This window comes from Triticum aestivum, chromosome 4A (genome assembly GCF_018294505.1).
Source record: "Triticum aestivum cultivar Chinese Spring chromosome 4A, IWGSC CS RefSeq v2.1, whole genome shotgun sequence".
Taxonomy (NCBI): domain Eukaryota; kingdom Viridiplantae; phylum Streptophyta; class Magnoliopsida; order Poales; family Poaceae; genus Triticum; species Triticum aestivum.
In genome coordinates this window covers 2,927,747-2,955,060 of record NC_057803.1, presented here as the reverse complement: position 1 = coordinate 2,955,060, position 27,314 = coordinate 2,927,747, and the positions used below count along the sequence as shown (strand labels likewise).

The 27,314-nt window shown below is 48.0% G+C and overlaps 4 protein-coding genes and 1 pseudogene across 5 annotated transcripts; 3 read left to right on the top strand and 2 right to left on the bottom strand.

Moving 5' to 3' along the window:
- Positions 1-5,554: 5,554 nt before the first annotated feature.
- On the top strand, positions 5,555-11,964 carry LOC123084685 (UDP-glucuronate:xylan alpha-glucuronosyltransferase 2). 2 transcript variants are annotated; one of them, XM_044506170.1, is made up of 3 exons: positions 5,555-6,134; positions 6,282-6,900; positions 10,693-11,964. In XM_044506170.1, the coding sequence occupies exons 1-3, from the start codon at positions 5,913-5,915 to the stop codon at positions 11,628-11,630; spliced, it is 1,779 nt and encodes a 592-aa protein (XP_044362105.1). In that variant the 5' UTR covers positions 5,555-5,912; the 3' UTR covers positions 11,631-11,964. The 2 variants fall into 2 exon arrangements, with proteins under 2 accessions (XP_044362105.1, XP_044362106.1); XM_044506171.1 differs by having other exon boundaries at positions 5,620-6,139.
- A 2,830-nt stretch (positions 11,965-14,794) lies between these two features.
- LOC123081519 (probable leucine-rich repeat receptor-like protein kinase At2g28990) lies at positions 14,795-17,617 on the top strand. Its single transcript, XM_044504086.1, has 9 exons — positions 14,795-15,087; positions 15,159-15,699; positions 15,833-16,296; positions 16,463-16,598; positions 16,766-16,837; positions 16,940-17,008; positions 17,086-17,157; positions 17,236-17,307; positions 17,405-17,617. Exons 1-9 carry the CDS (start codon positions 14,976-14,978, stop codon positions 17,427-17,429), a joined length of 1,563 nt encoding a protein of 520 aa, XP_044360021.1. The 5' UTR covers positions 14,795-14,975; the 3' UTR covers positions 17,430-17,617.
- Positions 17,618-17,746: 129 nt separating this feature from the next.
- Positions 17,747-20,415, bottom strand: LOC123081520 (B3 domain-containing protein Os03g0184500). Its single transcript, XM_044504087.1, has 6 exons — positions 20,184-20,415; positions 19,941-20,054; positions 18,794-18,822; positions 18,511-18,694; positions 18,203-18,409; positions 17,747-18,101 (listed from the first exon to the last, which is right to left on the bottom strand). Exons 1-6 carry the CDS (start codon positions 20,328-20,330, stop codon positions 18,048-18,050), a joined length of 735 nt encoding a protein of 244 aa, XP_044360022.1. The 5' UTR covers positions 20,331-20,415; the 3' UTR covers positions 17,747-18,047.
- A 306-nt stretch (positions 20,416-20,721) lies between these two features.
- LOC123081517 (putative dihydroflavonol 4-reductase) lies at positions 20,722-21,676 on the top strand (annotated as a pseudogene).
- Positions 21,677-22,139: 463 nt separating this feature from the next.
- LOC123081516 (origin of replication complex subunit 2) lies at positions 22,140-24,479 on the bottom strand. The gene is made up of 6 exons (XM_044504085.1): positions 24,206-24,479; positions 23,995-24,101; positions 23,751-23,883; positions 22,952-23,246; positions 22,636-22,863; positions 22,140-22,518 (listed from the first exon to the last, which is right to left on the bottom strand). The coding sequence occupies exons 1-6, from the start codon at positions 24,389-24,391 to the stop codon at positions 22,322-22,324; spliced, it is 1,146 nt and encodes a 381-aa protein (XP_044360020.1). The 5' UTR covers positions 24,392-24,479; the 3' UTR covers positions 22,140-22,321.
- Positions 24,480-27,314: the final 2,835 nt, after the last annotated feature.

Below are 27,314 nucleotides of genomic sequence, written 5' to 3'. Positions count from 1 at the left end.
GACGGCAATGTTGTAAGAGAGATCGTGCGATTTTATTCTCTTCAGAGGGCTTTTGTGCCGGGCACACTTGGATCAATGATGATTTTATTGTCCGGTCAATGGCCGCGCACGCGCTAGCTGATCGGTCATTGAGTGCGGCCGAGAAGAACCAAGATCGGCCCCAAGAATGACGTTAAAAATGACACCTAAAGCCTCTCTAGCTTTTGCGCTGGGAACCGCCAGAGGATCAGCATTTTGCCTGTTGTTTAAAACGCAGACGCTTCTAGCGCCATGCCAATCTGGCAATCTGGCATGCCAATCAATCTGCGCGTGGGATCCTTGGAAGGCAAGGGAGGGACATGGCAAATCAAATCGAAATCGATATCAGGTTGGTAGTTAGCATGTGAGATGAAACGTTGCATTTCGACCATGTCCATCATTGCTGGCTGGCTGGACGGACGGATGGATGGCACTGTATTATCAGGGGGATGCGCGTGTGCATTAATGAAGATGGGTTAGTTTTTAATTGCGATCGCTACTCGTGCATACGGATGGATCATGCTCGATTCCGTTGCGGCCACATAGATTAGATGACAAACGTGCATGTCGAGGGCAATTAGGGGGTTAAGATCAAGCGCGCCCCACCACTAATTGAGTGGCTAGCTGTGAAGTGTGAACTGTGTCGGTCGGTCCTCTATTCACCCCCCAGCGCCTCGTTCAGTCTCCTTTTTTGAGCCTTTGATCCGATCCGGCCATCTTCTCTGTCGGGCTCGAGCGAACGGCAGAAAACATCCACGTTGAAGGCTAGGATTACCGAAAACACGAGTTTACAGTTTTGTGTCAGAAATCGCTAATTATGAGCCTTGACCTGATCCGGCCGTCTTCTCCTTCCGGCTCTGTACTTCAAACACCGAGAGATTTCCTCTGTGTCCCTGCGAAGCTCTGCTGCATCGACTGTACGCTCATGCGTCCTTGGCAGCTGGTCCAGTGCAGTGCCCCTGATCGAGCCTGGGCAACCAAACCGTACCACGGCGATGGACACCACATGACCAAATCATGGCTCAGCCTGACGAGTCCGTGTCAAAAACATCACCAAGAATTAGCGAGCGATCAGATCATCATCATCCTACGGAATGTTAGAGTTATACTATAGAGTACTACTGCCATATATGTCTTCTGGAGGATCGGTCGGCGGACGTACCAACCTCGAGCCGCCTCAACCGACGTACAGATCATACCAGACGCCTGTGCACTATAGTCTATACTACCATATATGTCTTGTGCGTGGTTGTTCTTGCTCCCTCCCGTCCTGATCCAACCAATAAATTGTGCGGATTGGATCATCTCTATCCAGGTCACTGTGCATGATTTAAGACTGACGCATACTGGAGTATGTAGTATGGTAGGGAGGGTGCGTCATGCTTCAAGCTACATTTCGGCCGACTTTAAATTGGTTATATAGTCATTCGTTTCATTATTGCAATGCAAGCGAAGCATGGACGTAGCAATAAAACAAAAGAAAAGAAAAATGCTTACTTATGCGCACTCAAGAAAATCGATAATGTAAGGTAAATTAAAATCAAATGCACCATAATTGGATGACCTTGATATCTTTCTATGTATTTTTTAAGAAAGGACATTTTCCATTTTGATGTTCTATGTCTAAATAGTTACTTCCACAGCATTTTTTTTCACATGCAAGCATGTCACCTCAGCATGCAACATGCATAGGAAAAAGGCAACCTCAACCTATGCAACCATTGCAGCATATGCATATGATTGGTCTCCATTGCGCCATTGCATGTTGCATCTTCGGGATGATGAAAAAGGGTCCCTCGCTTTATATTATAAAGCAACCATCACCGCATTATATCCGAGAGACGGTACAAACTCATGCCACCTCCGCACGAATGTGCGAAGAAGACCGCTTGAAGCCAACGAAGACCTCCATCATGACAACTACAATGGAGAGGTGAAACGGACCACGGCAAAGCCAAGACTCCAAAGCGGTGCCTCCCAAGGGTACGACCACAGATAGCTGCCATCGGCCGATCGTACAGATCAAGTTTTCACCCAGAGTGGGACGCCGTGACGGAGCCTACAGGAAGGATATGACATCCACGGACGCCGCCACCATCGGCCAGTACAAGGACTGGGCAAGTGATGTACCCCAGCGCGCACACTCCTCTGTCTGACCCTAGCTCCGCCAACCACCCGCAACCAAGCCACCCACGTGGCCATGGCTGCCCGCCCGCACCTAAGACGCATGCTCTGCCCATGAATTCCATGCCTCCCGTCGCCAGGGCCGCCGCCCAACATCCAGACACCCCCAAGACCATCCCAAAGAGGTTGGCTTTGGTCAAAGTGGACACACTCTACCGATGAAACCGCAGCATTCGTCCACCTCGAAACATCGCCGGAGCGGCAACCGCCTGCACACGGGCGGGGAAAGGGAGAGGTGGAGTGCTACTTGTGAGCTGCGTTGGGATTTTCTCGAAGAAGAGAGAAGATGCGGTACAATGGATATAAGTATTTCCTTCAGTTAAGAACCAAGGTTATCAATCTAGTAGGAGAATCACGCAAAGCCTCGTGAACAGCACATGCACACACAAAAACAAATACTTGCACCCAACACAAATAAGAGGGTTGTTCAATCCCCTTGGCGGATATTTGCAAATATCAAATCTTGTAGTGGTAGATGGATAAATTACAAAGATAAAATAAAAAAGTAAGTAAAAATTGCAGCAAAGTATTTTTGTGTTTTTATATATGATAGTAGTAGACCGGGGGCCATAGTTTTCACTAGAGACTTCTCTCTTGAGCACATAGCATACGGTGGGTAAACAAATTATTGTTGGGCATTTGATAGAAAAGCGCATAGTTTTGACGATATTCAAGGCAATGATCATGTATATAGGCATCATGTCCGAGACAAGTAGACCGACTCATGCCTGCATCTACTACTATTACTCCATCCATCGATCGTTATCCAGCATGCATCTAGGGTATTAAGTTAATAAAAACAGAGTAATGTGTTAAGCAAGATGACATGATGTAGACAAAGTAAATCCAAGCAATATGAATAAACTCCATCATTGTATCCTTAAAGGCAACAATACAAAATACTTGTCTTGACCCCTACTTTGTCACTGGGATAGATTACTGCATTGAACCCATCACAAAGCACCTCTCCCATTGCAAGACAAATCGATCTAATTGATCAAACCAAACAGATAGATTAGAGAGAAATAGAAAGCCATAACAATCATGCATAAATAAGTTCAGAGAAGACTCAAATATTTCTCATGAATATTCAGATCGTAAACCCAAAATTCATTGGATCCCAACAAACACACCACAAAAAGATGATTACATTGGATAGAACTCCAAGAACATCGAGGAGAACATGGCATTAAAGATCAAAAAGAGAGAAGAAGTCATCTAGATACTAGCTATGAACCCGTAAGTCTGTGATAAACCACTCACACATCGTCGATAGGGCGGCAAGGTTGATGTAGAAGCCCTCCGTGATTGATTCCCCCTCCGGTAAAGTACCGGAGAAGGCCTCCAGATGGGATCGCGGAAGAACAGAGACTTGCGCCAACAGAAAAAGTGTTTCGGGTGGCTCTCTGTTGATTTGGGAGTATTTGTAAATTTATAGAGGCGAAATTATGTCAAGAGGTGCCACGAGGGGCCCACAAGCTCAGGGAGCGCGTCTAGCGATCTTGTCGCTCCCTTGTGGCTCTTCTAGTCTTCTCCCGAACCTTCATGCGTCCCTTCTGGTCCAGATAAAATTAATCCAAAGATTTTTCTCTGTTTGGACTTCGTCTGATATTGATTTTCTAAAAAGCAAAAAACAAGCAAAAAAATAGCAACTGACACTGGGCACTAGGTCAATAGGTTAGTCCCAATAAATGATATAAAATTGTATATAATTGCATATAAAACATCCAAGATTGATACTATAATGACATGGAACAATCAAAAAATATAGATACGTTGGAGACGTATCATGGGGGAGCGGACACATCCACGACCGACACTCCATCATGCTAGCGACGGGTGGCTCGATCACGTCGGCGCCACCCATCCCTCCAACCAACCTCTCCTCCGGACACCCCCTATGTCGTCACCACCATGGCGGCCGGCTCCGAACCACGCGAGGCCATCAACGAAGGCTCGTCCACCGGTAAGAGGAACCCCAAGGACTACCATCCCACCGCTAAGAGAGCTCACCGGGGAGACCATCTACGCCACTACCGCCGTCCAGCTGCTGAAACACCTGAAGAGCGGCCAGCTCCCCCCCCCCCCCCCCCCCCGACAATCGCCATTGCGCCTCCACTGCCACCAACCATGGTAGGGGCGGACGCCCGCAGCTCGAGCCGCCCACAGCGCTGCCGCCACTGTTCCTGGCGACCAAGGCACACCAGTCCACCTAGCTGCCTGTCGTGGAGGAGCAAAAGTGCCGGAGCGCCGCCACCACATGTCGTGACGCTCGGCCCTACGCCACACTCCGGCCCAGGGCGCCGGCCCGCGCCAGCCCTGCTCGAGCGGGAAGACCCCGAGTCCCTGCCACCACCCGTGAGGGCTAGGCTTCTCATGGCCATGCCCTCGGGCGATGGCGAGGGAGGAGGAGGAGGAGGAAGGGGGCCGTCGGCGAGATCAAGGGTTGCCTTCCGGCCGCCACGCGGGGGCGACTCAGGAGCTCGAGATGAAGGGGGGCATATGGAGCTTTGGCGTTCGCCTACGTTGTCCCCATTCTTTTATCACAGCCTGGTTGCCAAATGGGCGGTAACTAGGCTTTCTGTTGGGCATCTGTCGCTCCTTTCTGCGCAGTTGACAATGATGCGGCGGCGAGTTCTTCGACACAAGCGGTTCGTCCCCAGTGACGATAAACTTTCCTAGTTGGATACTTATGTTCGTGACCAGATTGCAATATAACTTTGTATTCTTGGGTCCTTTATGTAAAATGTAAGGTCTTGGTTGTGGTTTTCGTTTTTAATTGGGTTCTACTATAAGTCGTATTTGTGTCATGTTACGTCTAATGCAACTTCATGTGTCATGTTGTGGTCCTTTCGGGCCCTTTTCCTGGTAAAAAGACATAACCCAAAACCATATGCAATGGTGTGAGGAACGCAATACGATTTCGATAGTGGATGGTCCATTTGCTCTATTTTTGGATTTAATGGACCAACCTCGGGGCTTAAAAGGCGTGTTTCAAATTTTAAAAAGTTAAATCAATATATTTTTCGCGAAGGCCAACCTCGGGGCTTCTGCATGCGTGGATGCACATGGACATGATTTTGCTAGATGCAAGACCACTAACACCAAAGCATCAATAAGTATAATATCTCCACTCTTATAAAAAATTAAGTTGGTAATGATGGTGTGCCTGCCATCTTACAATATTTTCGCAAAATTGATTGAACTTGAAAACAAAAATCAGAGTCCGCTGTTCGAAAATGTTACTCCTACTTCTCAAAAAAAAAAAGGGAATTCGACTCCTACACAAGTCATGATTACTCGCTGCCTGAGGCCCTGAGGTGTGGGCTCGTTCGCTGAGAAGTGGCGATCGCGCGCGCGCGAACCAAACCAAACTCGATCGCGGAATGGAGCTCGACGCGTGGCCCCTAAATTCGTTGGGCCCGTCCTTTCATGCGTCCCTCTCCTACCTAGCTCACCGTCCCCAACCACCGCCGATTGGCCGCCACAGTGCACTGCGGCCCCGCAATCTTCCCGCTCACTCACACCTCCGACTCCCCCAGAGAAGAGCGCCGTCCTGCCTATATATCCCGCGCATGCACCGGCGTCTCGGCTTAGGCTGCAGCTCCATCGACCGACCGACGTCCGCGCCGCCGCCCGCAGAGACGCACCGACACGGTACGGCATACCTGAGAGCGCCGTAGCGCGCGCCTCCGCCAGGCCGGGTCACCATGAAGACCGGCGCCGGTGATGCGGTCAAGTCGCCGGTGGCCGGGCTGCGGGCCGGGGCCATCGTCAAGCTCAACGCCGCCTTCCTCGCCTTCTTCTTCCTCGTCTACATGGCCCTCCTGCTCCACCCCAAGTACTCCCACATCCTCGACCGCGGCGCCTCCTCCCTCGTCCGCTGCACCTTCCGCGACGCCTGCCCGTCCACGTCCCAGCTCTCACGGAAGGTAAGGTACGTGAGCGTGAGTCCCGGCCGCTGCCACCGGTGGGGTTCTTGCCTTGCCGCCCGACATTAACTCCGGCCGGCCTCGCCTCGCCACCGACACCGAGCATACGTTCTCGATTAATTAACGCGCTCAAATGCATTCCTGCAGCCGGGAGGAAGATCGGCGGCGTCGGCGAACAAGGTGGTGGCGACGGAGCGGATCGTGAACGCGGGGCGCGCGCCGACCATGTTCAACGAGCTGCGCGGCCGGCTGCGGATGGGCCTGGTGAACATCGGCCGGGACGAGCTGCTGGCGCTGGGCGTGGAGGGCGACGCGGTGGGCGTGGACTTCGACCGGGTGTCGGACGTGTTCCGGTGGTCGGACCTGTTCCCGGAGTGGATCGACGAGGAGGAGGAGGACGGGGTCCCCTCCTGCCCGGAGATCCCCATGCCGGACTTCTCCCGGTACGACGACGTGGACGTGGTGGTGGCGGCGCTACCGTGCAACCGGACGGCCCGGGGGTGGAACCGCGACGTGTTCAGGCTGCAGGTGCACCTGGTGGCGGCGCAGATGGCGGCGCGGAAGGGCCGGCGCGACGGTGCCGGCCGGGTGCGCGTGGTGCTGCGGAGCGAGTGCGAGCCGATGATGGACCTGTTCCGGTGCGACGAGGCCGCGGGGCGGGAGGGGGACTGGTGGATGTACACCGTCGACGCGCCGCGCATGGAGGAGAAGCTCCGGCTGCCCGTCGGCTCCTGCAACCTCGCGCTGCCGCTCTGGGGGCCAACAGGTACGTTTACGTACCTACGTAATTCTTGGATTGGATGGCGTACTACGTATAGCAGTATACGTACGTACGTGCGTGCGTGCGTGCGCATATATAATAATTTGCTCCGTCGTGTCGGTCTTGTTGCAGTTGCACCGACGCACGCGTGCAAATATATGCATGTAATGTAAATCAAGCGTGCAGTTGCACCCATGCTAACAACCAGTAGTGGTAAGATAGACAGATATGGGGACGCTGATGGTTCTTCTAGAAATCGGAAGAAAACATCTGAGATAGATAGCAGCAAAGGAAATGCTAAAAGATGACATCACAAGAGCAAAAAAACAAAAGAGCAAAGATTGCCAATTGACATCAAAACCAGAAAATGTCATTTTTGGGGGAAATTTTCTGTCTGCCATATTTGAATCATGCGCGTAGATTTGTCCGAAAAGTACTTTTGTAGTACAATAATTGTTAATTTTATACTTCCATCTTTTGGAGCTTTGCTAGTTTCAGCTAACCAGTTTTCTTTACAAAAAAAAGACACGTAAACTGCAACTTTCAAAGTGCACAATTTTAGTGTTAATTATGTCAGTGCAATTTTTTCAGTCCGTGGGTATATAGTACTATAAATCCAGAGACTGAAAAAATGCATTGACATAACTAACACGAGAATTGCGAAATTTGAAGTGAGCGTGAGATGATAATGATTAGATGTTGATCCATTGGCTTACACTCAAGGCAATCTAGGAATTGACAATCCCATTAATTTACCGCTAATGAAAAAATAGTGTTATCCAGCTCTGAAGCAAGTGTTTGGAGAAAACATGATAATACCAAGAACAGTGATCCCCTCAAAAAATAAGACATCGAAAAACTAGATTATAGCATCGGATCCCCCGCGCGTACGTGTCGGTGCGTTACACAGCTGTGTTATAAGGACATAACACTTCACCTAATGCAATTGAGGCGACGATACAGCGCACAATAATCAAGCCTGCCTCTTTAATTTTCCCGCCTCTCTTTTCCGCCCTTCGTAATGCGGCATATGTATGATCGTAGGGACCATATGCACGTTAATCAACGATTAACGGGGCATATATATATATATATATATATATATATATATATATATATATATATATATATATATATATGTGTGTGTGTGTGTGTGTGTGTGTGTGTGTGTGTGTGTGTGTGTGTGTGTGTGTAGGACAAGCCACCTGGAAGAATATCTATATCTATCTACAGGAATCTGGTCGGGAAATGCTGCGTCCGATGGATCAATCGATCGAGCTGATAATGCATCGATTCCTATCATCACTCCACTGTCCTTGATGCTAAAAACACAATGTTCCGTAGCCCCCATTCCCAACAAACTTAAGAATCTGGCCCGATCACTGGCTTAATCAACGTACTCATCACTCAGCCGCGTGATGATTACTCCATTCTCACATAGTAGTAATACAAAAGTAATTGACGATTGTGCGTGGATAATCAGGGCACACACAAGAACGTACTCCGTCCGTCTAATACAAAGTTAGTATAAAGTTGAGTCGTTTATTTTGAAACAGAGGGAGTACTACGCTACCATATGTTTGGTAACTACACGTATGGCCGTACGTACATTTATTTGCGACCGTTAAATTGGTTCCCAAGTACGTACTATCATATGCATGCGTTCCACTTTAGCCCTACACGTCCTAGCCTTATATCCTAGCTAGTACCTAGCTAGCAAAGCATATATCCCACCATTTGAAATGGAAACTTCTGTTGGTAATGATGGAGCTATCTATCTATCAGCGTCGTGTCACCAGTGCTGCCCAAAAGCGACCCAAGATCTGTCCTCACGGCCACAGCAAGCAGATGGATCAGATCATGATCGATCTAGGTAGGTGCGGTGTGGCTCCGTCCCAAGCTAGCTAGCTATTCCCAAGTCTCGACCGATCACTTTCCTGTGCCCTCCCTGCTGCTAATTAGACAAGATCGTCGGACAAGGACGCCACTTCATTCATTGCCTGTTCAGTGAACATGGTAAGAAAAGAAGAACAAGACATGAAATGTTTGAAGTGAGGCTTGAGAAATGACCCGTGGCTGGGGCCTCTGCACCTAACGCTTCTGGTTGCGAGTCCATCTCTCGATCGATCGCCTCCCCGGCCGGCCGGCCATGTCGACCTCGATCGGTCGGTCGAGGGGAGCACTGTGGCGGCGGATGTGTGCGTGCGTGCGTGCGTCGATCGGTCGATCGACACGTCAGATGGAGCTTAGATTCGGTTGGTGTGACAGACACAGGGTGGCTTGTCCGATTAGCTGGCTGGCTTAGCTTGTGCATGCACCAAGGGCAATGCCAGGCGATACTTGCATTGCATGCTACTACACTCTAGTAGCGGAGTAGATGGACCGACGGCCAATCCACACCAAACGTACGCAACGTCGGAAAACCAACGCAAAAAGTACCGTGTGTGTGGTTATATAATTCGATCTGCCTTTTGTTGTTGGTGGTGGTTTTGACCTCTCCAGTCTCCGGCAGTAGCTTGCAGTTTGTTTCAAGCTAGCTATGCTCTGGTTGATGGATGGCGTTCACAACTTGCACATGTGCACGTGTGCATGCTCGGAGAAGGACAGAGGCGTGCGTTGCGTGGGTAAAAAACTAAAATGCGTCTATACACATCTGATTCAGGAAAAAAAAAGGTTTATAACGTCTTATAATTCGGAACGGATGGAGTACATATTTGGTCCCTCGTCTATTACAATAAAGTTGAGATTTTCTCTGTTAACTCTAGAACTAGAAAACAATGATCTCTCAATACCATCTACGCACCCCTTCGATCCATGTTAATTGACGTTGGTTTTGTACAAAGTTAGTACAACTTTTGTACTAAACCAACGTAAAACTGTGTAGTAAAATAGCGCCAATTAATATGCATCAGAGGGAGTAGTTTTTTTTATTTCTATTTGCAACATTGAAAACGATTTTAGCAATGATGTGATGACGACTTCGCACCCTGAGCAACCCAGTTGGTGTAAAAATGACCACAAAGATAAAAAATATGTAGAAAGTAGGAAAGAGGGAAAATGATTTATAAACAACTAATTCAGAAGGAAATGAGGAAACATATTTTTTGCAGAATACATAAAAATAAAAATAAATTAAAATTATTATGAAACATATTTTAAGTTGAAAATTGAGTGTCCAAAAATACTACTCCCTCCGTTCTAAGATAAATGTCTCAACTTTATACTAACTCTAGTACAAAGTTGTACTAAGTTTAAAACACGTATTTCGAAACGGAGGGAGTATTTCATTTTACATTGTATAAAGGTTGCGTCAATTAACTCTGACCAGAGGGAGTAGTGTTATTTGTCTCTACTAATAAATGATATAGAGACGATAGTGCACATTAGCTTGTGTTTTATCTGTAAGAGCAATGATATACAGACGATAGCTTTCCTTTCCGATTTCTACACAATGGGTCAAAGCATCCATTGGATCGCATCATTTTACAAATAAGCACCTTTCAAAGAAGGAATTGTTAAAAAATCGTGTGTGCACTGTCGTGTGTAGAGTAGTTTTGTACTTCCTCCGACTGGAAAAACTCGTCCCTCAAATGAATGTATTTGACACCAAATTAATGTTAGATACATCAATTTGAGAGACAAGTTTAGGACAAACTTTTTTGGACGGAAGGAGTATCTATAAAGCAAGGCGAGGCCTGTTTCACGGTTTTATAGTTAGGTTCCATTTTTATTTATTTTACTGTTCCTATCACGTTCCGGAATTTAACTAACCATGCATTGCAACCCGTACGTACACAGGCATCCACGAGGTGTTCAACGCGTCAGACCTGACGGTGGTGGACGCCGGCAGCCAGCGGCGCGAGGCGTACGCGACGGTTCTGCACTCGTCCGACCGATACCTGTGCGGCGCCATCGTGCTGGCGCAGAGCATCCGGCGGTCGGGCTCCACCCGCGACATGGTCCTCCTCCACGACCACACCGTCTCCAAGCCGGCCCTCCGCGCGCTGGTCGCCGCCGGCTGGATCCCGCGCAGGATCCGGCGCATCCGCAACCCGCGCGCGGAGCGGGGCTCCTACAACGAGTACAACTACAGCAAGTTCCGGCTGTGGCAGCTGACGGAGTACTTCCGCGTCGTCTTCATCGACGCCGACATCCTCGTCCTCCGCTCCCTCGACGCGCTCTTCCGCTTCCCGCAGATCTCCGCCGTGGGCAACGACGGCTCCCTCTTCAACTCGGGGATCATGGTGCTCGAGCCGTCGGCGTGCACCTTCGAGGCGCTCGTCCGCGGGCGGCGCACCATCCGGTCCTACAACGGCGGCGACCAGGGGTACCTGAACGAGGTGTTCGTGTGGTGGCACCGGCTGCCGCGCCGGGTGAACTACCTCAAGAACTTCTGGGCCAACACCACCGGGGAGCGCGCGCTCAAGGAGCGGCTGTTCAGGGCGGAGCCGGCGGAGGTGTGGTCCATCCACTACCTCGGGCTCAAGCCCTGGCGGTGCTACAGGGACTACGACTGCAACTGGAACATCGACGACCAGCGCGTGTACGCCAGCGACGAGGCGCACCGGCGGTGGTGGCAGGTGTACGACCAGATGGGGGAGGTGATGCGGGGGCCGTGCGCGCTGTCGGAGCGGAGGAAGGTCGAGATCGCGTGGGACAGGCACGTCGCCCAGGAGATCGGCTACGCCGACCAGCACTGGAAGATCAACATCACCGACCCCAGGAAGTGGGAGTAGAGCACCACGCGACGGCGGGTCTCCGTGGACACGAACGTGACTAGTCTAACTGGCCGCGCCGGAGCGGCGGCGGCAGCTGATCGAGCTCGCCGCATTTTGAGTTTCGGTTTCTCTACTATTTTTTGTCCATATAATACGTACATATACACAAGCATGCATGCATGTGGTCATTGCACAAACTTTGGTGGTTGAATAATGAGTAGTCATTCAGTTGAGGAAATCTCTAGCTAGTTGCAAGCACTAATACTGAAATCACTGGCAGCCCGTTCCATTGGCATTGGTTGCAATATGTAGTACAAACCCCAATTTTATTGTATTCCTCTGATCAAGCTTACTTTACATCCATATAATGTACATTAAAATCAGGGTCAACGCAAAAAAAAATGACTTTAAAGAAGGTGATGCCGACAAATTTAACAAGTATGACTACACTCACAAACCCAACAGAGCACCATGGTTTTCCAATAACTAGATAAGGTACACAAATACTAACTTGTTGGTAGCAGTTAGAAGTAAGTATCGGCAACAACCAAAGTACATAGTACTATAAATCACCTAAATCCTTTGGCAGTACCTGAAGCATCACATTTCTCAAATGGTGTTAAGCTTCAGTAAACTCAGAACCAATGTGTAAACATAAAATAATAATAAATGCAATAGCGATGACATGTCTTTACCATAGAGCACAAAAATTAGTAGTACCGAACACAAGGATTAAAAAAATCCTCCCAATTCTATCCTATCTCGGATGTCCGCTCCCTCCACGAGAAATCTCAATCCAAATCCATCCATAGCAGCTCAGACAACTACTCCAGCAATGCCAACCGCCCCCAAAATGGTGTCGAGCTGTTAAGGCCACTGTTCTCAAGCGCATGAGACAGATGTGCCACCTGCTGAAGAGTTATTTTGGTACTTTTAGACCCTTCGTGAGACTTTTTTCTTGGGTTGCAACTTAAATGGGTGAATTGTTGGATCAAGATGTGGTAACACCTGTCTTGGGGCGGAGGAGTCTTCTCCATCTCTCCTTATGGCGTGCACTGCGAGAAGGGACAGCGGGCTTCTCAAACTTCGCCTCTTGTGATCCTATACGGGAGAGGGGCGATCAGGATTTTAGGAAGCGCACTCGCGCGATCGCTGGCGGTGACGGCTGCGTCGACGACAACTTCTTCCCCGACCTCGGCAACCTTTTCATCAACACATGGGTGACAACATCAACGTCGGCAGTCCTACTCCCGCTACACCGTATGGGATTCTGTCCTCCTTATTTGGAATAGTACTAGAATTCCTATTTCTAATATGTGCCTTAGATCCGATCTATTCATTTACTTTGCTAGTCCACATGATTAGTTCATTCCCTGTTAGTGTCGTCAAGATTTATTTACTGTTTATCCTGATCCGAAGTTGTATTTTGTACCTGCCCACCCAGATAAAAGTCATACAAGAACCAAGAAATATGATGCCAAGGAAGCAATGATTTAAGCTCTCTACGAACGGTACGATCAAACTACTCACTCAAGAGCCCCCCCCCCCTCCTCTCTTGATACTACGACAATCAATTCTATAACCCAGGCTCCCAACTAACACCATGAGACCGGTAAAATAAAAAAAATATCAAGGACAAATCTCCTCGTCGTCATCATCACCGCCACCGTTCCCTCCTCCCGTGCCGACGACGCCACCCCCGCCGTCCCGCAACCCAGAGGCAGCACTGTCTCTAGCCCGGGAGCTCCCAACCTCCACCTGGTACTTCGCCATGGCCGCGCCATGCGGCCGCGGCGCGCTGCGGCTCGTGCTCATCGCCGTCTCCGCGGCCTTCCTCACCTACACCGCGTTCCTCTCCTCCCGCTCCCTCCTACCCCTCCCCACCGCCTCCTTCCCCGCCGCCACCACCGCCTCCTCCTCCTCCTCCCGTTGCCTCGCCTCTGGCGGCACCGGCAGGAGGAGGCTGTTCCACACCGCGGTGACCGCGCTGGGGTCCGTGTACAACACATGGCAGTGCCGCATCATGTACCACTGGTTCAAGGAGGCACCGCGGCAGCCGGACGGCGCCGACATGGGCGGCTTCACCAGGATCCTGCACTCCGGGAAGCCTGACGAGTTCGTCCACGAGATCCCCACCTTCGTCGCCGACCCGCTCCCTGACAGGGCGGATCAGGTAACAGCAACACTCTACGCTTGGTTGCTCGGTTAGGTGAAACGGCAATTTTACCCTGTTGCTCGGTGTTTTTCTTAAAAAAAACTGTCGCTTCCCAGCAGACGATCGGCCATCTTCCAGATGCCGCCGATGCAAACCACAATCTGCATTCGCTCCTGGACTACCTCCCAAGCTCCTCGTCGGCGATGGAGCAAACGCCGCCGTAACGACAGAGCCCGAGAACACATGTCCACCACGAGGATATCGACGCCGCCGCACCATCCTTGCTTGAACAGACTGGATTCCAAATCCATCACCAACCATAGGACTGATCACCTCGTCGGAGTAGGATCTGAGGAGACTTCATTCAGCGCTGTCATCGCCGCCGCCGAACCCAAGACGATGAACAACCTAAAAACTAATCTACTTTGGTCTAAAACTATCCACGCGCATGGATCAGGCGACCCCACTCACCAGCGACGACCGAGGTCGTCGGCGGAGGGGAGCCGTCGGAGGAACTCCCTGGCGACGGGCGTTGGCGAGATCGCAATTTCCTCTGAGAGGAAGAAAGAACGACTTGATCATATTTCCCTGTCCCGGCTAAACTAGCCTGTTCTGTTAAACGCATACACTCATTCCTATAAATGTATGTACACACACCTTATTTCTATGAGTGCCTCCAAGATATCGAGGACACAACATCTTAAAATTGAAGAAGTCATCACAGATGCTTCATAATCAGACGGGACGTCTTTTTTCATTGAAAACTCTGAAATAAATCTAAAAAATGCGAGCGCCTTACACTGGCCGGGCCGGTAGATGGATCGTGCGTGCTCCACCGACGCGGCGTCGCCGTTTTCGTCGCAAACGCGCCGTCGATGGACCCGATCGCACCCAAGAGGCCAAGACATGAGGCCCCCAAGCACGCTGCGTTGACCCCTTCAACCTTGCACTGCTATATTTAAGCGGTGACCCTGCATGCACGAACCAAGACCAGCCGTACGTCCACTCTCCTCCCTGCGATCGACCTCCGTTCGTGGTCTGGCTGGCTGGCTGGCTGTCTGTCCTCCGGCGACGGCGCGCGCGTGCAGACGAGACGTGCCCATAAACATTTCCCTCCTCCCTTCCGGAGCCCCCTTTCCTGGCCTCTTCTCCTCGGGAGCCTCCCCTTCGCGGGTGCTCCATCCATCCAATCCTATTATGACATTACGATGCCACTCCCCATTGCCTTCCTCCTCCCCCTCTTCTTCCTCCTCGCCGCCACCGCTCCCTCCTCCCGCGCCGCCGACGCCGACGCCGCCCCCGCCGTCCCGCAACCCAGAGGTACCAACGATCCAACTAGCAGCCTTGGATGAATTATCGGCATCGCGTTGGTTGATCCGTCCGTTTGACAGGGTTCTACATAAACTGCGGCGCGGACAAGGAGGTGCAGGTGGGGAGCATCAAGTGGGTCCCGGACGCCGGCTTCATCGCCGTCGGCAACGCCTCCGCCGTCAACAAGCCCGCCATCCTGCCGGTCCTCGCCACGCTGCGCCACTTCCCGGACGCCACCGCGCGCAAGTACTGCTACACCGTCCCCGCCGTCAAGGGCTCGCGCTACCTCGTCCGCACCACCTACTTCTACGGCGGCTTCGACGGCGGCGCCGAGCCCCCCGTGTTCGACCAGATCGTCGACGGCACCCTATGGAGCGCCGTCAACACCGCCGACAGCGCCCGCCGCGGCATGTCCACCTACTTCGAGATGGTGGCGCAGGCGCAGGGCAAGTCCATGAGCGTCTGCCTCGCCCGCCGCCCCGACACCAGGTCCAGCCCCTTCATCTCCGCCCTGGAGCTCGTCGACCTCGAGGACTCCATGTACAACACCACCGACTTCGACAAGTACGTCCTCAGCACCGTCACGCGCAGCGCCATGGGCGCCCAGGGCGAGATCATCAGGTACGCACGCTGCACGTCCGTCGGCGCCGATCGACCGGCACCGGCGCTGCAGCGCATGCATGCATGGCAGTGGCATGGCATCCATCCATGGAGACCCCTAACGCGACGTGCTGCTTGGCATTACCAATTCTAGCTATCCAGATGACCAGTACAACCGGTACTGGGCGCCGTTCACGGACGGCAACCCCACGACGGAGAGCCACTCGCCGATCGCGCCGGCGGACTTCTGGAACCTGCCGCCGGCCAGGGCGCTCAAGGGCGCCATCACCACCAGCCGGGGGAAGAAGCTGACCGTGCAGTGGCCGCCCCTGGAGCTGCCCTTCGCCAGCTACTACGTGGCGCTCTACTTCCAGGACCCGCGCACGGCCAGCCCCTACAGCTGGCGCGTCTTCGACGTCTCCATGAACGGCAAGGACTTCTTCCGGGGGCTCAACGCCTCCGCCGCCGGCGTCATGGTCTACTCCAACACCATTCAGCTGGCCGGGAAGACGGAGATCCTGCTCACGCCCAACGGGACCTGCCCCGTCGGCCCGCTCATCAACGCCGCCGAGATCTACCAGATCGTGCCCGTCGGCGGCAGGACCGCCACCAGCGATGGTATGTGCTACTCAATTTCAGACCCTTCATATCACATGCCGATATGTAGGTACTTTCAGACTGTAAATTGTCATCATCTACACTAGTAATTAGTGTGTTTCACCTTACGTTTGTGAAATTAGTGATTGGGTGATAAAAAGGTTCAGGCTTCTTCTACATTGTGCAGTGGGTGCAATGGAAGATCTCGCGAGGAGCTTGAAGAACCCGCCGCCTGACTGGGCCGGCGACCCCTGCCTGCCGCGGCAGAACTCGTGGACCGGGGTCGGTTGCTCCGACGACTCACCCGTGCGTGTCCTGTCACTGTAAGCATCCAGATTATATGAACTCATCCAGTTGCCAACATGGCTCAAACTGAAATAATTTCGATCAAATTTGGCCACTGGAATTGTGATACAGTATTATGAAACTTAGAGTCAGTGAACTGTTCTGACCATTTCTGCAACAATATGACCTCTGTTCTGTACTACAGGGATCTAAAAAATCGTGGTCTTTCAGGATCGCTTCCCGACAGCATTGGAAATTTGACAGGGATGAATACCATGTAAGCTGTACAATAATAAAACCATTAACCATGTGTGTCAAATAGACAAAATAAGAAAAACACCCCTTCTAACCTTGCCTCTGATCTTTTCACTCCCTGCAGTTCTCTCAGTGGCAACAAACTCTCAGGACCCATACCTGACTTCAGCAGCACGCAGACCTTAACTGCACTGTAAGCCCAATGCATATATTGAATTATTCATCCCAGGATTATTTTCCTGCATACTAACATTCCACATTTCAAAAAAGGCATCTTGATGGCAATCAGTTCAGCGGAGCGATCAACCCGTCGCTGGGAAACCTCACCAATCTTAAGGAACTGTAAGCGCTCAGTTTCTCCTCCTCAAGTTTCTTTCACCGGCTTTCTTCCCCTGATACATTTGCTCTGCACAATGTCAGGTTCCTGAACAACAACAATCTCTCCGGACTGATACCACCAAGCCTGAAAACCAAGCCTGGACTTGTCATGAGGTATGCCGATTGATGACGAGTAACGAATCGCTCCGCTTAAGTTGTTTACCTTTTTCCTCATGATGATGATATGGTTTGCATGAATAACTTCTGATAGGACTGAGGGAAACAAACTTCAATGAGGCTGGCAAGGAGGAAATATCGTGATGCTAATTTGTGAATCTGATGGTGCACTTATGTATACAAGAGATACAATTTGAAGAAGGGAGAAGAGTGAAAGGGCTTCAGAAAGTGTAGGATGATGATATACTAATGTACCATGTGTATTTATGTGAGCTGAAGATTGATATGATATTTGGCATCCTTTTGAGCCATTGTGTCCTTCTCCTAGTTTAGGAATTAGGACTTTAGGTACATACAATTTTTAGGCCAAAGAATCATTTCCTGGTCTATATAAGGAAAATTGTGTATTATGTTACACTAGAGACTTCATTTAGGAAGAGCAATATGTAGTAGCAGACAGACACACAATTAGCTGATTACTTGCCATCTGATCTCATTATCAGTACTGCTGGACACGGAAACATATTACATAGCTGCGCGGGTAATCCTGATACACAAAAGCCTACACCACGCCCCAAATCCTACTTGCCATCTTGTAAGCCACTGTTGGACATACCAACAAAATGCATAACCGCAGCACAGGCGATCCAGATAGATAAAGCTTAAGCCATACCAGACTCCTAACTAGTACCATCTACCGATAGGTTAGTTCTTAGCAGTGAAGCTGCAAGGTATGCTCACTCCATTTCCTCGTTGTCATCATCACCAACAGCAGCTCGGATGATATGCACCTGAAAAGAAATTCAGTTATTCACATTAGTCAAAAGTAAACACCATCTTGAGTTCACAACTGCGTATCATTCAGATATTAGTGTCCAGTAGGTTTTCAAACCTTGAAGGTTGTAGGCTTGATCAGCTGAAAGACCGTCGAGTCTCCATCCCGAATCACATGATCCAGAGCAAAACCAGCCCAGCCACCACTTAGCCCCTTCTTGTAGGCAAGGTATTTGGACTCGAACTCCTCATCTTTCTCATCCACCAAAGTGATAGTGCAGTCATTCTTTGGCAGGTACGTGTCACAGAAATGGCTTGGGAGACCCTTTTGATCATGCCATACAACAAAGTTAGGACGCAGGAGAATACAAGATCGATGAGCTATGAATTTACTAGGAGGACAAGTCATAGTAGTGCAATACTCACCAACCAGAACCCTCGCACCACATGTGAATGTAGCATCCGCTTCATGAAGGATGGAAATTGAGGGTCAAGTTGTGATTCTAACTCCTCAGCTTTGCTTGCTGCCTCCATCCTAGCTTTCATGGAAATTGGTCCACCTCCACCTCCTGCTAAGTAGATGCTGCCACTTCGCCTTCTAGGAGACCACCTGCAGAAGAAATGGATAGATACGATGAAGTTATTTCACACGATGGAAGAGGTTACAGGTCTTGAGCTCCTATGATAATGATAGCACATATTCACAAACCTTCCCACTCTCTCACTATCTTCTCCCACCTGTCAATTGAAAACAAACCTTACTTGTCAGAGAAGCAAATATGGAATTCAGTTGATTACAGTAGGGACAATACTACAATGGCTCAATGCCTGTATAGTTCTCTTAAGGATACGAGATTTTCCAGAAAAGAATACAAGCTGCCTCTGAACAGAAGCAGTTGGCAGGAAATTTTAGAATCAGAATTTAGAATAACATACACTTGTTTTTATTCTTACTGCTTCATAATAAATTGACAGGGACAGTTCAACAGATAAAAAAGTGAAGTAAAATCATCTCCGGTTCTGCAACAGGCTGCACTTGCAATCACAGTATGAGCAGCACTAGGCAGTACAAACAGCGAGTAAAAAGCAAATTAGTTGCTATCTCACAGCAAAAGGTGGCTATATCAGTTGCGATCTCACAGCAAAAGGCAAATTAGCTATGCAAGGGACAACATAGAAAATGCATTTAAAGATCACAATACAATGGCTCAATGCCTGAGGCCTTTTGTTTTAGGATAGGACATTTTTAAGCCTTTTGTTCAGATGCCTCTGAACAGAAGCAGAGCAGTTCTAGAGCACCTATGCTAATGCTGCCCCTGTACTTGATTTAACTCTTACTAGTTCATACTTTTAGGAGTAGTAAATTTACATAATCTGGGTCACTTCAACAGACAACAACGTGGAGCAAATATCATCTTCAGTTGAGCAACAGGCTGTACTACTTACAGTATGAGCAGCACTAGACAGTAAAAACAGTGAGGAAAAGTCAAACTAGTTCGTAACGAATTGACATGATCTGGGACAAGACAAGTCATCAACAGATAAAAATGTGAAGTAAACATCATCTTGCAGTTCAACAGTGTATTTGCAGTTACAGTATGAGCAGCAATAGGCAGTAAAAAAAACGGCGAGCAAGAGGCAAAATGAGTTGCCATCTCACACCAAAAGATGGACAAAATCAGTTGCCATCTCGCAGGAAAAGGCAAATTAGCTACGCAAGGGACGAAATAGAAACCGTGTGCACGCAAAAATCACAAGAAACAGGTGCATTTATCCATTATAAGCATTTCCCCCGAAAGCTTGGTACAGATCAGGCAAGGGGGCAGGAAGAGATGGACGGGTGGATGGATGGATACCTCCGCGCAGGCGTCGGCGTACTTGACCTCGGGGAGGTGGGCGAGCCGGCGGGACCTCCTCGGCGGCGACGGGACGGGGGTCGCGGCTTCGATGACCCTGCGCCTCTTGTGCTTCTGCTCAGGCGCGAAAACAAGAAAGGGAAATGCACGATTAATGGCGACGAAACGACCGATTCAGCAAAGGGAACGGCCGCGGAAAGAGAAGGCGGCGAGGAGGGAGGGATGAGGGAGAGGGGTGGTGACCATGGGGGAGGGGGTCTTGGGTGCGTAGGTGGCGACGGCGGCGGAGAGGTGGCGCAGGTTGAGCGCCTCCATCTTGCGCTTGTTCTCCTCCACCGTCCTCTCCCGCTCCGCCTCGTACGCCGACATCCCCTTCTTCTCGATCGCCATCGCCGCCGCGCACCTCGATCCCGGAGCAGCCGCAGGTGGTGGTGGGATTGGGTTTCCTGGAGGCGGGGGCGGGGGAATGTTGGGGTTTAAGCCGGGGATTTCGGGGAGTGGTGGGAGGGGGTTGGGGGTTTTCAATGTGCCTCGGGGGCGTAGCGCGGTGGAAATCGACCGTTGGAGGCTTCCGGAAGAACGTGTGGGCCGGGCCTGCATGGGCTGGCCCAAACGTCTCCTTGTGTGGGCCGTCTCGTGGTGGTGAGTTCGTTGTGGTTGGTAGTCCTGTTCTGGGCGGATGCATTATCAATGCTGTTTGTTAGCTAGCACGTTGGTTTACAAGAGCATACAGATATTTACTTGACTGCATCACATTGCAAGGGTAGATAGATATTCTACAATGTTCAAACCTTGAAACCTAACTGCTTTGGTCGCTGTTGCTATTTCCAAGAACAATTCTGCTAGTCAGACTGCTACTCTGCTATTAAAATTGGGGTACTGAGTTATCTACATTTACACAGAGATTTTGCGCAAACGCTGCAAGCTGTAAAACAGTTAAATTGTTCTAAATTGCAGATGCACAAAGGAAAAACATTTTGCACGGAGTATGAGAAATCAAAGGTTCTTGCAGATAGAATCGCATTGCAGGCAGCAGCAGAGGGGGTGCCAATAACCATTGTCTATCCAGGAGTCATCTATGGTCCTGGAAAACTTACAACTGGAAACCTTGTTTCCCGCATTGTATGACGACCTTCTTGCCCATGAATAAGTCATATATACTCCCTCTGTCTCAAAATATAAGACTAATTGAAAGGTTCAATGGCCGTCTACCTGGCTACATTGGAGATGGGTATGATAGAGAATCATTTTGCCATGTCGACGATGTTGTTAGTGGGCACATTGCAGCTATGGAGAAGGGCAGAGTGGGAGAAAGATATCTGCTCACCGGCGAAAACTTGTCATTCATACATATTTTCAATATGGCTGCTAATATCACAAACACAAAGGCCCCGTACTTCCACGTACCACTCTGGCTGATTGAAATATATGGCTGGATTTCAGTTTTCATTGCTCGAATCACTGGAAAGCTCCCTCTTATCAGTTACCCCGTATGTCCCAGCATTTTTTAAAAAAAATTCTAAGCATTTAACTTTATTGTTTGCATATAGTCCATCCTTGTGGGTTTAATAGTGTCTCCATACTGTGGATTGCAGACGGTTCGTGTTATTAGACATCAATGGGCGTATTCATGTGACAAAGCAAAGAGGGAACTGGGCTACAATCCAAGAAACTTGACTGAAGGTCTAGCTGAGATGCTTTTATGGCTGAAGAACGAGAAACTGATCAAATTTTAGTGTACTTTGCTATTGCTTCCGTTACATTTCACACTTCATGTAGACCGTGATGTTCTATGTACTAGAATCATCAACATGTATATACTGCAGTATGCCACTGTCTTGTTGTATCAAGTTGAGATGTAATAATGTAATACTGAGTCCGTATTCAGATAAAGGAAGAAACGGTATTATTTTTCAGATACTGGTTGATTCTATGCATGCTGCAATTGCATGAATAGTTGCTTTTGGAGTATCGAAAGAAAGACAACTTCAAAAGTTGAGAACAAATGCACCCAAAAGTATGAAAATTTTGTGTAGGCCGAATACTTGGGAGTTGATAGATATGCGCAGATCTTTTGGAGCAATCCATGCTTTGATCAAGATATCAAACATGGCCTTCTGAATACAGTTCCGTATTGAAAATTACGCAATGCCATATTGAAACTCAACAAAAATGCTGAGACAAAGAAAGATAATGACATGAGTAACATGCAACATTCAGCCATTTCATAAATCATAAGTGATGGATAATCTATGTAGAACAGTATGGAATACTCAACTGAGTTAATTTCATGGTAACACTACATGTAGCAGATTAATCCTCTCCTTTGGAAGAGTTTTGCTGAATCAAATAATCAACCGAAAGGTAAAAAATTCAGAATATCAGGCCAATTCTTGCAGCAATTTCCCCAGCGCATCAGGAACAAGGGGGATGTGGAGGCAATCTTGGCCATCAGAGTGCTTTTTGATCTTTATAAGATCATGATCTTTAAACTCTGTCAGGTGGGAGTTCAATGTCACTTGACTGCTCACCAGGAAACGCTCACGGCATTTGGTATACAAGCTGCTGACAGGCATACCTGACAAACATTGCAAATGTGATTTAGTGTACAAAATATGGAAAGTCTTGCAGGGAAAATAAGTTCAATAAAACAGGCTGCCCTGTGCTTCTCAAGAAAAAACACCACATTACTTACCTTCCTCTTTTTCATTTGCTAACTGATATTCAGCAAGAACTCTAAAGACACTTTGTGCATTTGGTGTCAGACTCTGAAGAACAACGAGGGCAGTTTTTGTGGTTTGTGCATGACCGCCACTGGCAAGTATCAATGGGTAGAACACACATTCAACTTTGTAGGGTGCAAATGTTGGGACATGGTACCAGCTCCACTTGAACTGTGTGTGCACCATCTTCTTGTCCCACACTACAGTAAGTCAGTAATTGCCAGTTTAGGATACCTTAAACAATGAAGGCGTTAGAAAAGAAGGAAGCTAAATGTGGCAGGAACTTACATAAAGGTGCGTTGACATGATCCACTGATGCAACAACGTGGATTTGTGGACAGCAAGAAACTTGTGCTAGACACTGCTGTGATTCAGCATCACGCAATGCAGGTCCATCTATATTGTGAATGAGAAGGCACACGCCATCAACCCCATCTTCTGATGTCTGGTTGTTCAAAAACGAGATAATGTCATCCATTGATTGGGATGCAAAATTTTGTGATGGTTGGGACCTTGTTCCTGAGTGACGTTTTCGCTTAAGTTTTGTCTGCTCCCAAAACATTTCAGCTATTGTTGCCAATACCTGAAAAAGAAGAGATTAAGAGAGGCAGAATTGGTACTTCAAAGTGCGTTTATGTTACAAATCTAGCAATCAAATGCGGCTGCATTTCCTTTACCCAAGGCATCAAATCTGGCAATCTGGATGTGCAAACCAAGATCGCACGGAAACTTCCTCTAGGTGTTCCATACAATACAACTATAAGACCAATTTTTTCATAGCAATTGAAGTGGTAGTTGGTAGATTTTAATATGCAAAAGTTTACCCCTGTTTCATGTGGTTGTTTCATCTACTTTTCATTCCCAAACCTGTTAGCTAACAGAGGTTAAAGCCAATTGATCTCTGTGAGCGTTGGTTGATAGAAACCAAGCCAATTCAGCCATTTTTGGTTTTTTTGTCCACGAAGACTGAAAGTTCAAGACAGCTACACATGATACATGTGCAACAGTTTTGAAAGCATTTAAAAGAGAGTACAGAGGCAAGCAATTATACAGGCAAGAGATCAGTATATTAGGCAGAAGGCCATACTTGCTTCAAGTTGATGGACGGAAGATAACCATTGACCACAATGACAGTGAAATCGGTCAAGGTCGTGGAGGCAAAATCCTCCAGCAACAGCTTCTTAGACCCAAATCCATACATCAACAGGCCAAAACCGCACCTACAGCAGAACAGCGCGACCATTCATTTCGATCGACATTATCAGTAATCCAAGCAGAAATGAAATTTGTGCGGTGCCGTGGCGCTTATTAGCGTCGGAAGAAGGCGATACCTCAGCTCGAAAAGCCAGTTGCGGTACTGGTCCTTGTAGCTCCTCGTGAGGGCCTCCACCTCCTTCTCGTGCTTCGGGGGGATCTCGGCGAGGGACGCCCGCAGCACCTGCCCAGATCCCAAATTAATCAGCAAATCGTAGCAAGATAAATAAGGGCGCGAGAAGCGAAGAGGTGGGTCGGAGGATTCCGAGGAGAGGTGGATTGGTAGACCTGCTCGTCGACGAGGTTGAGGTCGGAGAGCTTGCCGACGGCTGCGGCGGCGCGGGCGCGCTTCTTGGCCGAGGAGGTCTCCTTCTCCTTGGCGAGGAAATAGCTCCTGGAGAAGCCCGCCTCCGCCTCCTCCTCCTCGTCCTCCGAGCCGGAGCTCGCCGCCGCGTGACCGCCTCTCGGGGCCATAGGAACTCGCTTCCTCTTCCCCCGCCGCCGCCGCCGCAAGGATGGAGGACGGGGAAGGGGCACACGGGCGGTTAATGCTCGGTGTCAATTGCCTTTCCCGCGCTTCGTTGCCTCTTCTAGCGGGAAATGGGGCTCGGCTTTGTGGGCCGGGCTGCGCGAGGCGGTTTTGTTCGGCCTTGGTTTGTACCGGTTTTAGAAGCTTCAGCGTGGATTTTTATCGATTTTTTTATATTGGGTTTTCATTTTTTTACTTTTAAATATTTTTTACTTTCAATACATGTCTACTTTTTCCAATACACATTTTACATTTTTCATATTCAAGTACATTCTTTTAATATATGTTAAAAAAATTCAAATAAATGTTGAACATTTCTTTGAATGGTGTGAAATATTTGTTTGAAATTCTGCTGACATTTTTTTACATTGTAGTATTAACATTTTCGTAAAATGTCATGAACATATTTTTGAAACAAGTGAACATTTTTTTCAATGTCATGATTTTTTTGAATGATACAGGCTTTCAAAAGATGTGTGAACATTGTATTAACATTTCCTTAAAATGTCACTGACGCCCTTCCCCAGATTTGTTGGCGTGGTGCTAGCAGAGTGGAACCCCTTGACTTTGGGCGATTGACGGCTGGGGCTTGGATGCTAAAGACGGGCTGGAGGTCAGACCGGCAGCCGGGTGGCGGATCTTCTTGCGCCTCTCCTGCCCGATGTCTTCTGACGGGTCTGGTGGCTCGATCTGGGAACCCGTGGCTAAGATTTTGAGTTCTTGATCTTCATTGCTATATTTTGTTGATTATATGAATTTCCAAATATTTACTTAAAGAAGTTTAAAATTGAACTACAGGTGTGTTGAATTTTGGTCCTAAAAATTGACATAAATCGTTTTAAGGTACTCAACTAGAATTGTATAGAATATCCACACACAAAAAAATCAAAGAGTTAACCCCTTGTTACGAATACTCATGCATGCAATTTTGACATTGTTTAAAAATTAAAGAAAATGAAGAAAAAATCCAAAATTACGATCCATTCGCATGTACTCATTTTTTGTGTAGTGCTTGCTAGGAAAAATGATAAACTAGGAACACTGTGATTTAAAAAAAATGTTCGCAAAATGGTCATAGCTTTCAAGCCAAATGACAAAATTCATGGCCATATCCACGGCATAGTTTATGATAAGGTGATGATATTTAGCGCACGCGCGCGCACACACACACATGTGGCTTGGCATGCCAAATAAGAACGGGAGAGAGTCTCTAACTTTTTATGGGAAGACGTTGATTTTCCGTTTGCGAAATGCCAGAGATATTTTTTAGTCAAGTACCACACATAAGATTGAAATTTTGATCTTGCTATTTTCACATAAAGTAGACCGTATTGGCGGCATACCGCCAAAAGATTTCGAGTCTTTGCTATATTCCAATGATTATATGAATTTTTGGACATTTACTAAAAGTAATTCAAAATTGAACTGCGAGTGTGTTATATTTTGGTACTAAAAATTTGCAAAAAACAGTTTAAGATGCTCAAGTAGGATTGTATATAGTATCCAAAAAAAGTTAAAAACTTCATACCTTACTATGAATGGTCAGCCTACAATTTTGATCTCATTTAAAAAAGTAAAGAAAATTGCACCCCTTTCACATGGAGTCCTTCTATATGTATTAGTTGCCAAGAAAATAATAAACTAGGAACACGATGATTTCTTAAAAAGGTGTTCACAAATTGAACTAACATGTAGGAAGATTCATGACTTTCAAGCCAAATAACCAAGCTCATGGCCATATCCATGACATAGTTCATGATAAGGTGACCATATTTGGCACATACACACATGTGGGTTGGCATGCCAAACAAGAATAACAAAAGGAGTTTCCAACTTTTTATGGGAAAACATTGTTTTTTCTTTTTTTCAAGTGCCAAAAATGGGGAGGGGGCTAGGAATCAAGCACCACAAATAAGATTGAAATTTGGCTTCTGCTATTTTCCACACGGATTAGATCATATTGGAGGCCTATTGTCGAAAGATTTTGTGTTTTCGAGATTCTTTGCTATCCTCCATTTATTGTATATTCTGGACATTTACAGAAAGTGTTACAAAATTGAATTACAAGTGTGTTACAATTTGATCCTAAAATCAGCAAAAAATATTTTAAGGTACTTCAGTAGAATTGTATGTAAATGACCAAAGTGCACCATAAATAAATTCAAATGAATTTGAAATGATGATCGAACAGGCCTCAGAATGATTAATTAAAGTGCTGAAACCGTAATTTTCCTTCATTGTATCCAAAGTACCTTTCTAAACCCTAGAGATATTGGCTAGAGCTCATCCTATATACCTAAGAGATGTTGGGGAACGCAGTAATTTCAAAAAAATTCCTACGCACACGCAAGATCTATCATGGTGATGCATAGCAACAAGAGGGGAAGAGTGTTGTCCATGTACCCTCGTAGACCGTAAGCGGAAGCGTTATGACAACGCGGTTGATGTAGTCGTACGTCTTGACGATCCGACCGATCTTATTACTGAAAGTACGGCACCTCCGCGATCTGCACACGTTCGGCTCGGTGACGTCTCACGAACTCTCGATCCAGCTGAGTGTCGAGGGAGAGCTTCGTTAGCACGACGGCGTGATGACGGTGATAATGAAGTTACTGATAACCCATAAGTATAGGGGATCAATTGTAGTCTCTTTCGATAAGTAAGAGTGTCGAACCCAACGAGGAGCTAAAGGTAGAACAAATATTCCCTCAAATTCTATCGACCACCGATACAACTCTACGCACGCTTAACGTTTGCTTTACCTAGAACAAGTATGAAACTAAAAGTACTTTGTAGGTGTAACGGGTTAGGTTTGCAAAAAATAAAGAGCACGTAAAAAAAGTAGGGGTTGTTTAGGTAAAGAAGCAA

Excerpts from the sequence above, each read along its gene's own strand:
- LOC123084685 (XM_044506170.1), top strand. The coding sequence starts at position 5,913 with ATGAAGACCGGCGCCGGTGATGCGGTCAAGTCGCCGGTGGCCGGGCTG. Across the intron at positions 6,135-6,281 it reads CGTCCCAGCTCTCACGGAAG|CCGGGAGGAAGATCGGCGGC; the intron begins GTAAGGTACGTG and ends GCATTCCTGCAG. Across the intron at positions 6,901-10,692 it reads GCCGCTCTGGGGGCCAACAG|GCATCCACGAGGTGTTCAAC; the intron begins GTACGTTTACGT and ends GTACGTACACAG.
- LOC123081519 (XM_044504086.1), top strand. The coding sequence starts at position 14,976 with ATGCCACTCCCCATTGCCTTCCTCCTCCCCCTCTTCTTCCTCCTCGCC. Across the intron at positions 15,088-15,158 it reads CGCCGTCCCGCAACCCAGAG|GGTTCTACATAAACTGCGGC; the intron begins GTACCAACGATC and ends TCCGTTTGACAG. Across the intron at positions 17,308-17,404 it reads AAGCCTGGACTTGTCATGAG|GACTGAGGGAAACAAACTTC; the intron begins GTATGCCGATTG and ends AACTTCTGATAG.
- LOC123081520 (XM_044504087.1), bottom strand. The coding sequence starts at position 20,330 with ATGGCGATCGAGAAGAAGGGGATGTCGGCGTACGAGGCGGAGCGGGAG. Across the intron at positions 18,823-19,940 it reads ACGCCGACGCCTGCGCGGAG|GTGGGAGAAGATAGTGAGAG; the intron begins GTATCCATCCAT and ends TTCAATTGACAG. Across the intron at positions 18,410-18,510 it reads TGGTGCGAGGGTTCTGGTTG|GGTCTCCCAAGCCATTTCTG; the intron begins GTGAGTATTGCA and ends CATGATCAAAAG.
- LOC123081516 (XM_044504085.1), bottom strand. The coding sequence starts at position 24,391 with ATGGCCCCGAGAGGCGGTCACGCGGCGGCGAGCTCCGGCTCGGAGGAC. Across the intron at positions 23,884-23,994 it reads AACTGGCTTTTCGAGCTGAG|GTGCGGTTTTGGCCTGTTGA; the intron begins GTATCGCCTTCT and ends GTTCTGCTGTAG. Across the intron at positions 22,864-22,951 it reads TCATGTCAACGCACCTTTAT|TGTGGGACAAGAAGATGGTG; the intron begins GTAAGTTCCTGC and ends GACTTACTGTAG.